Source organism: Drosophila novamexicana, unplaced genomic scaffold (genome assembly GCF_003285875.2).
Source record: "Drosophila novamexicana strain 15010-1031.04,08,12 unplaced genomic scaffold, DnovRS2.1 tig00000485-arrow-pilon, whole genome shotgun sequence".
Taxonomy (NCBI): Eukaryota; Metazoa; Arthropoda; class Insecta; order Diptera; family Drosophilidae; genus Drosophila; species Drosophila novamexicana.
Window position 1 is genome coordinate 3366016 of NW_020824808.1, and position 9674 is coordinate 3375689.

The following is a 9674-nucleotide window of genomic DNA, read 5'->3' on the forward strand; positions in this document are numbered from 1 at the left end:
TGGGAAAATCCTTCTACAACTGATCGGCAGAACAGAATCTCTCGATTCTAAACTAATTTGGATATACCGAATAATTCATTATAAAGCCTTACTTCATGCTATATATTTTATGCCTTATTATAAATGATTTTTTTTTTTTTTTTTTTTTTTTTTTTTTTTTTTTAGCTTTATTTTAATTTTTCTGTTATTATCTGGAACAACTTAAATTAAATTTGTATGAATATTTACAATCTACTTATTCTACTGGTAAGTCTTATATACAAATTTACAGTGTCAACTATATAAATCGATCTGGGAGATCTATTGGGTGAGACCTTCGTAGTCTCCTCCGCGTTCGGAATCCTCCAATTCTGCGCCTATTCAGAAGACGCCTAGCCAGTCGATTAGGATGACTTCTCAGTCGCGCTATATAATTTGCGGCCTGTATATTTATTATGTCCCCGACTTTGGGCACTCCTAAGTCTTTTTCCAAGTCGGAGGTTCTCATATACCAGGGGGCACCAGACAGATATCGGAGCGTTTTTGCTTGGAGCACCCTGATTTTTGAAAGACTGGACTTTGCAGCAATGCCATATACCTGGATACCATAACGCCAGGCGGGAGCTATGCAGGATTTATAAATGGTGACTTTATTATAAATGAAGACTTGAAGGACTGAGATTTTCACAAAGGCAAACCAAATATACTTCCCGTCACGCTACAAATTAGAATGTATCTTTAAAAATCGACCTACTCTGCAACTCTCATTATTTCAAGTAAGGATCTCGTGCTTTTAATATGTGTATAACAAAATGTGCCTTGGCTATCTAAAAATTGTGTCAGCCTCTTCACTTTCTTGCCCATTTCTCTTTCTCGCCCGTTTTCCAACGTAGACAACTTAAATCTACCCATACTATTTTGTTAAAGTGGTAATTTCAGCTTCCTAAGTCAGTCAATCGGTCAGGACAAAGAGTTCTATATATTAAGGTAAATATATATATGTAATAAAGTACTCACCTTTAAGCTCACACGAACGATTTGTTTATCATCATCTATCAGTAGGCGGAAGGCGAACTTTTATGTAAGCCAACTAACTGGTATACGCCGGACTTGCCCATGGTACGCCTAAAACACATACAGTTATAAGCATATACTAAGTATCCATAAACACAAAAAACACAAAAAAATAGATAATGTTTAAAATATTTATTTTTTTTATTAATATATAACTTTAAATAATTGAGTGATTGACTTTGATTACAGTAATTGATTTATATATAAAACATTCTTGCTGCCAGTTATATTTATTAATGTGCGATAAAGTAATTTAGAGATCTTTAAAAATTGTTACACTTCTATAATGACTTTTGCTCGTTTCGTTTGCCAACGTGCCACACAAATTTCCCCTATGAAAACCAAAACTGCCAAGCCGTAGCATACCCCAAGCAACTTCCATATCCATTTCAAATCATCAAATCTTAATGGTTTTAATTCTTGATTGTTTGCTGCAAATCTTTGATCTAGATTCCGTTGGATGGATTCCATCATCTTGTTTCCAGCCCTTAAATTCCAGTGCTTGTCAAAACCGAAGCTGTTAGTCCAAGATACAAAATCATCTAGAGCCTCTCGGAATATTGAGTTCTGCTTCATGATATGGCCCATTAGTAAACTACTTGTCAAAAAAAGTCCTCTCGATTCACAAAGTACATTTCGCTTATGAATCTTTTGATAATTGCCTAAAAAGTCCCAAACATACTGATATGTCTGATGAGCATAGCTTGAATTTAAAGTCAATAACAAATCTAGAACTTGCTTTGTTGGCACGAAATGTGCATTGGGAACAAGCTCATTCAACCTTTTAACTTCGAAATCATTCTGAAAGTAATTTTGTAAGGTGACGTCAAATATTACTTGTAGGCCACTATGCCGCAACTCCTCAAAATTTTCGATCTGTTTATAGTGAGGATGTTTTGTCAGCAGCGTGCTGAGGTTGGCATTGAAAAAACTACAGAGAACTAAGTTGAAAATGCACATAGCCATTATAACCTGCTGCAGTGAAATACTGATTCTATATCTTCTTAAGGGCATGGGCAGTCCCAAGACACCAGCAAATGCCCAAAGGTTTAACACAAAGTTCGAGTATTGTAAGAAGGGTGTGCGACGAAATATCTGATTTGTGGCAGCCACAATTAAAGTTTCTGTTATTGCAAATACAAAATATGAGCCCAAAACTATTGTGAAGTAGGTCCTTAACCCTTTGTACACATCACCAATGCTCATTTCATGTCCACAAGGCACCACAATAAAAAAGTGTGTGAGGCCAGCAAAACAATTAAATTCTACACTTTTATGCGTTTGCAGAGATAATAGACTTGGCCTAGGCGGTATATCAATTTGACCACTTTCTATTAAATTGTGAAAGTCTATTGTTTCGTGGCTCGGCAACTCAGATAAAGGTCGCAGCAATTGCAATTGTATGTTGTGTTTTTCTGCAAACTCCTGCACCAATACATCGGAAGAGCCAAAAAGTTTCATTTCTTTTGTGCGACGATCTCTGGCCATTAGGCTGCGTGGTGGGAACAGATCAGGTAATATGACAGCCGTTTTTCTGTTGAAGTTATGCCAGACTGTAGGAAATGTTGGTTTCTCGTTGATATCCATGATGATAAAAGATGGACTCGAAAATGGTTGCATCCGATATGCAACTCTCGAAGCTTTGACATCATGCGAAGTTGAGTGCAGTACGATTAGGTTGACAAAACTAAACCCATTCGCTTGGTTGCTGATTAAACGCAGCATTTCCTGTAAATTAGATTCCACACTGTGCAACAAGATAATAATACGTGATTCTCTTATGCGATGAAGGCTCTGCGCCAGTGTGGTCAGCAGCATGAAGTCTGCCAACTCGGACATGCAAAGCAGAGCAAGTACCTCGCTATTGTAGAGCTCTTTTACGTTTATCTTGGTCAATTCGTCGTGGCGCAAAGCTGGTATTCCAACGGGATTGAAATTCTCTATAACACAACTGATATCTTGCAGACGTTTTGTTAATAACAACGTCTGTATGGGCCTCTCTTTGTGAACTTTGTGAATGATATCATCTAGAAAGGATCCTCCAGATTCCAATATTCTACGATACGTGTCCAACTGGCCAGGTAGCAAAAGCACCAGCAGCAGTAGCAGGGTGCATTTATGCGATTTTAGGGACGACATTGCAAAGCAAGTCTAGAAAACCAACTGAACTCCAACATTGCCATTCTACACTTCTATTAATTTGTGCATTACTCTAATTGAATTGCATTAATGTTCAAGCGTCATCAAACATCGAATAATACGTCAGATAATGTCGAAAGTCTAACATGTTAACATGTGAGACCTTAACAAAGACCTTAAGAAAGAAATCCTGGTCCGCAACTGCTAGAAAAAAGAGCTTTACATATGTATTTCATAAAATATATGTAGAGCAATAGAAGCTTAAATTCGAGCTTCATCTAAGCTACAGAAGTAGAAGTAGAAAATCTGGGATTGGAAAATTTATCAAGTCGGATTCCTTGCAGAATGTTCCTCAATTTTCGACTCGACTGTGTAAAACTTTAATGGAAATGACATATTATTTTCCTAGTTTTGCATCAAGTGCTACATTACGTTTTATTCTCGTTTAACCTAAGAAAATTACTCAAGGAAGTCATAATAGTCTTTGCCCTGCTTTGAAAGTGTATAAAGGGCTCACGGCTAAATGAAATAAAATGCAATAAAACAACAACTTAACACCTTTGGGGCAAATAAACAGAGTGGGCTGAAAGGGAAGGGTCAGGCATAGTGGCAGCGAAAAAGAGATAGCTTGGGGGAGGGCATAGAGGCAACTATGCTCGCATATACAAATGCGCAGGCAATACCAAAAGCAAACCGTAAGCGCAGACTAAGCCGATTATAGCAGGAATATGGGCGAGGGCTGCAGCGGCGGAATGGTCCCGAGGTGGTCAGAAGGATAACTGACTGTCTGGCAGGAAGTGCGTGGCAGGCAGAAAACACAGCAGCGGCAGCAGCAGGCAATGAATTATCGCACTAGCAGCGCCAGTAGACGAGACAAACGTGTTGTAAAAAATGTAGTACTATTAATTTTCTTGCATATCTTATAGTATCTTCATAAACAGACACGCACACACCCGCAAGGACACACACACACACATAAGCACACAGAGTGCGACTGTCTCAGCAAATGCTTTGGCATTGGCTTAGTGCGAAGAGATTTCTAATTCAGTTGAGCAGAAATAAATTACTTACCGTAATTGTTTACCATATAAAACTGTAGCCAAGGCGTTGAACGTGAATCGAGACAGTTGTTGGTTGTTTGCTGTGTGCTTTGTGTTGTTGTTGCTGTTGTTGTTGCTGCTGTTGTTGGTGTCTGTGCTGTTCTTATAGCTTCTGGGAAATTTCGGTTTTGCCAGCTGTCGCCCTGCAAAAAGGATTTCACACTTCTTTGTTTTATCCTGTCTCGCAGCAACTTTAACTTTTAAATTAAAATTGTTAAATTTTTATAATTTATTTTTCTTGTTTACATTTAATTTATCTACTGCACACTTATAGTTGACACGAGCAAATTATTGCCATTTAATTTTGTGCTTTATGTCGACATAAATAATTGCGCAAAGCCAGGCAAAAATTGTATGTCGTTTACAATTTTTAATTATTTTTTAATGAAGTACAAGCATAAAAATAAAATATAAAAAAAATAAAAAAAAAACGCTACTTTTCTCACTATAAATTTATGCATGTTTCAAGTGAATTTATTGCATGTGTAATACGCATTATAATGTGGCAGGGAACAAGTCGGGACATTTGATATGGCCAGCCTGCGAGCATACGCAAGAGCACAATGAAAATTTTCACTTTCTGCTCGCCAGTTTGTTAATAAAAGCTTGTTAAATGCCCAGCATAATTAAAAACTATTATTACGAAGTAACGAATATTGCAACGGAAAGCAGAATGCGTTGCTTTAATCAGGTAGGTAAGCAATGCAATATTAAAGATATATGTTTTAGATATGGTTAGCCGGACAGGATAAACTTTCTCTTTGCCTTATCTACAGAATATTCCATTTGTTTGTTCACTCTTTTTAATTACTTTTCTCCCATTTTTTATAATCTGTTATATTTTTTATTTTCTCTCTAAAATTCCTCCATCATTTGGCGTTGCTATCGGTTCGGGTCTTGGCGGCGAACATTAAAAATCTGTGATGTGCTGTGACTGAGACCTTACAATAAATAAATTAATATAATATTTCATATTTCAAATATAGTTTAGTCAGCTATTTATACTAATTTAATAAGAAGACTATCGCTTATATCTATTAAGTGCTGCCATTTTTGTGTTCAAATTTAAAGAGACTTTTTTCTACCTTTTCAAATTAGAGTATCTTAAAGTCAAGTTATCCGTTTAATTGGAAAATTACTTGATATGGTTTAACAGCTTAAGGTACTTATAATTTTTTCAAGCAACAAAAAAGCAAAACTACGATTCTTCATTGCTGCCAATTGCGGATCCTTTCGAGCCGCAAAAATATTTATAGTTGGGCCAAGACTATAGCCCATCTATATTAAAATAAGGACAAATTTAATATATCCTAAGAAGCAGCAATCCTTTGCACAACAACTAAATTATTCAAATTTTTTGAGCTGCAAGGGCACGTGTCTTTTGCAACATCGCAGATGCCGTTGCCTTTACCCCGCTGAAGCTCCAAAAAATCACGCATTAGCTGCAAGCTTGCACTTAAAGTCATAAATTTATTCAAATATATAGGAGCCAAACTCGCGGTAGCTATAAGACGTACACGTATGAGATGGGCGGCGCTTTAAAGTAAAATTTATATTAACTTCATTTTTTGCTGGGTGCCACGCAGTCGCGGCATAACTCATACGCACCGTGTGCAACCGCAGCGGTAAGGACTCAGACTCCAGTCACGGCGCGTGTCGGCAGCACCAGCTTTCCAACAGGCATATCACTGGCATCAAAACCAAAAGAAGGGCGGGCCACTGGGTTGGTGTCCACGGTCCAAATGGCAGCCAAGAGAATTTTAAATTACGCCTTTGAGTGGCGAGGCGAGTGCAGTCGATGCCGAAATGCAGCTGCAGTTGGAGTTCCAGTTGCAGTTGCTGCGCTCGTGTGTTGGCTTTTTATCATGCATTTAATTGCAAATGAAGCAGCAACAGCAGCAGCTACAACAACAACAGCAATTGCGTGCAGCAGCACTCAACTCCAAATCTCAGCTGCCGCTTGTGGCAACTGTAAATGACGTTTAATCAAAGTTGTTGAAATTGATAGCATTGTTTGTGTGCCATTGTGCATGTGTGTGTGTGTGTGTGTGTGTGTGGCGCATAAATTGCGTGCTGCATATTAAAGCGCACGAAATGTGTTCATTTAAGTGACAAGTTTCCTTTTGCCTGATCTCATTAGAAATAATTATATTGCCATTCGCGAACTGAGAAGCCATAAATAAAGAAATAAGCAAGCATTGTAGCAGGCGCTGTAAGTGCAACAGCTTTGCATTAGAAAATCTGTGGCAAGGTGGCCCAACAAAAGGTGTACGCTGTGGCAATACCAGTCCCTGCGCCTGTGTCTGTGCCTGTGGTGGCCACACAACGCACATTGTGCAACTTAGTTGTGGCAGGCAATAAAATAAAGTCTAAGCTCCCAGTTCACAGAGCTTGCCACATTTAATTTGTTGCGCAACAAATTAGCATTTATTTTCATTAGAACTTTAACATTTCATTGTTTGTTCGCTTTTTGCGCTCTTTTTGCCTGTTGCCTTACACAATGTTTGCTTTTAATTATAACAACAAACATATTTATACCCTATTTGAACAGCTACAAATCTCCGAAGATTTACAAAAACGAAAACTCTTGCATAATATTTAAAATAAAGCCATAGCTATCTGTGGGTCGCCGAGATTTTTTAGGTACAATTTATATTATTATTTTATTTTTGCAATTAAAAATTGTCGTAGGCCACTAGCAGAAGGATAAGTTAAAGAAAATAATTGGTAATAAATATTGGCTGCATAAAATAGTAAATGTTAATTGGCTATACCATATAAACAAATATGTCTATATGTTAAGCTAGTAGAAATTGAAGCTTGCTTAGCCGTCATCAAAATATTAGAATTCAGTTGGCTGGATTTCTCTGTAATATAAATTGCACTTGGATGTGCTAGGGTAACGCAAACTTTTCTTTTTATAACAACAAATATTGATTTCATCATATCAATTAAAATTTGTTTATTTTTATGCAAAAGGCATGATATATTTATAATTGGTGTTTCATAATTTTCAATTAGCCAAAAATTCCCACATTTTGTGTAGCATACTTTTTGGTGCTCACTTAAATAGAATTTTATAATTGTCGCTTAGAAATAATAGAATGATATGCATTTAACATAATTTGTGAATATTGTCAATTTGATTTCAGAATATTCAAAGTATTCATATTAATATATAAATACAATTATTGTAGCATAAAAATCTGAGCTGAAATTGCGTTTTCAATTGTTGCGCGTGTAGAAAGAATCGCCGATGGGACGTTGTAGACTTCGGTCAGCAGCTTCATTACGATGCCGCTGGTTGTTGTGGTTGTAGTTGTAGCGTTGATCATAATCATCATCATTATCATCAACAGCATCGGCATCGGCATCGGCATGCCTGTACCGCGCATTATCCGAGTAAGAGCTCACGCCCGACTGAGCGCCCAACGAAGCTGAAGATGAGTAACGTTTGTTGCCAGCTGCATGCGAATACGGATGCGGATGCGAATGCGACTGCGAATACGAGTTACCATTGGCGCCAAACACCCAGCCGCTGTCCATGTAATGATGCCGATGACGCTCCCTTTCCGGGTAATAGTGATGCTGATAATAGTCCGAGTCTGAGTCCGAGCCGGCGTCCGTGTTGGCGTTGAAGTCGGGGCGCAACGACTGGTCAATGTGTGTGCGATTAGGATAGAAATCGGCGGAAGATGAGGGCGTGCGATGCACGTTATAATAATCATCATCATGATGTTGGTGCTGTTGCTCCTGCTGCTGCGGCTGCTGCTGATGATGATGATGAGAATGTTGTTGTGGATGCGACAGCGGCGATTGCTGATACGAATGGGTATGCGAAGCTGGCTTATTAGTCACCAGACCACTGCTATACGGCGTATGCAACGTCACAGCTGGTGTAACAATGACGGGCAACACGGCGGAACTGGTTGCTGGCACCAATGCAGGCTGCTGCTGTTGCTGCCAAGATGCCGCCGATTCCGATGCTTTTGTGGATGCCGGCGATGAGGTTTGTTCGCGTGAGTTCATTTCAGCTAATTTATTGAAGCGATTGCGACTGCCCGACGATGTGAGCACCATCACGGTGGGGTTGATATCCGAGATATGCTCCTTGATGCAGCTCTGCAACATATTCACGAAAAAGAAGAACGAGAGCAGCGTCAGCGCCGACATCACAGAGCTGGAGCTCTTTTTCTTCTTGGTGGCAGCCGTGGTGGGTGGCGATTTGGGCGCATAATATTGAGGCGGATGCGGTGGATGCGGCGGCGGCGACGACTGAGGCGGATGCGGCGGATGAGCAGGAGCGCTCCCACCGCTAGGCTGATAGGAAGAATAGCTGCCAGAGGGTGGCGTATGCTGCATCTCATACTCCATCGATGGCTCCATGCTGTTAATTTAAAGTTGCATTAGCGTTGGTCGACGCTGGACTGTGGATGCGGTACTTGGATTACTTACCCATAGCCCGAATGGCCGCCGGCTGCGCTGGCATAAGCACCGTTGTGGTTGCTGCCAGCGCCCCACAGTGGTCGTCCATAATGGAGATAGGGATTCTGATAGAGCTGCTGCTGGTGTTGCCAGGGGTAATGGGCACGCTGGGTATCGCTGCAAGAATTCAAATTGCAGGCTGAGTGTGAGTAAGTGCAACAAATTGCGAGACAAGCACAAACAAACAGCACACACACACACACGCACACGACTAGGCCAAAGTGCCAGGCAGGTAAGCTGGCCCATCATTTGCTTTTGTTGTGTCACACAGCGGCAGCCGCATAAATTTCGCGCTGTCATTTTGCTTACGCATAATTATTTCCGGAAATGGCTGACAGCAGCGGATGTTGTTCTTGTTGCTGTTGTTGCTCTGCCGCCTCCTGCTGATATTGCATATTCCCAAAGGACATTTGATGTTTGATTTGGCAATTTTATTGCTAATTGATTTCCGCCAGCTTCGCGCCAGATTCCAATCGCAATCCGGCACATCATCAACTGAGATGCGACATGCTCGAAAGTCAAAACCAACTGCCAGCAGCAGCAGCAGCGGTGGCGGCAACTGCAGCCGCTCCGGACAACAACAACCGCAAGTGACAGAGTTGCTTAGGCAACCTGCAATGGCGTTTTGGCCAGTTACTTAATGGCAACATTGGCACCGCTTGTCATTGTCAGCTGTTAAGTGCAAGCCCCCTCCCCCTCCCTCATTTTAACAGTAGCGAACTGACAATTGCCTGCAAAGTGTTTTGCGGTGTGTGTGGGAGGGCGACCAACTGACATACACCTGAATTGGAGCATTGCATGTGCTGCACATTTTGGCCACAGCCAGACAATTAGTGCACGACAAAGGCTGCCACGCCTCCAGCCCCTTCGCTTTACACACACACTCCCCCCCCCCAC

General features: G+C 40.4%; 1 protein-coding gene across 1 annotated transcript; it reads right to left on the bottom strand.

The window, feature by feature from the left end:
* Nucleotides 1-7517: 7517 nt before the first annotated feature.
* On the bottom strand, nucleotides 7518-9172 carry LOC115761490 (myb-like protein Q). Its single transcript, XM_030703256.1, has 3 exons — nucleotides 9087-9172; nucleotides 8748-9014; nucleotides 7518-8679 (listed from the first exon to the last, which is right to left on the bottom strand). The coding sequence occupies exons 1-3, from the start codon at nucleotides 9170-9172 to the stop codon at nucleotides 7518-7520; spliced, it is 1515 nt and encodes a 504-aa protein (XP_030559116.1).
* Nucleotides 9173-9674: the final 502 nt, after the last annotated feature.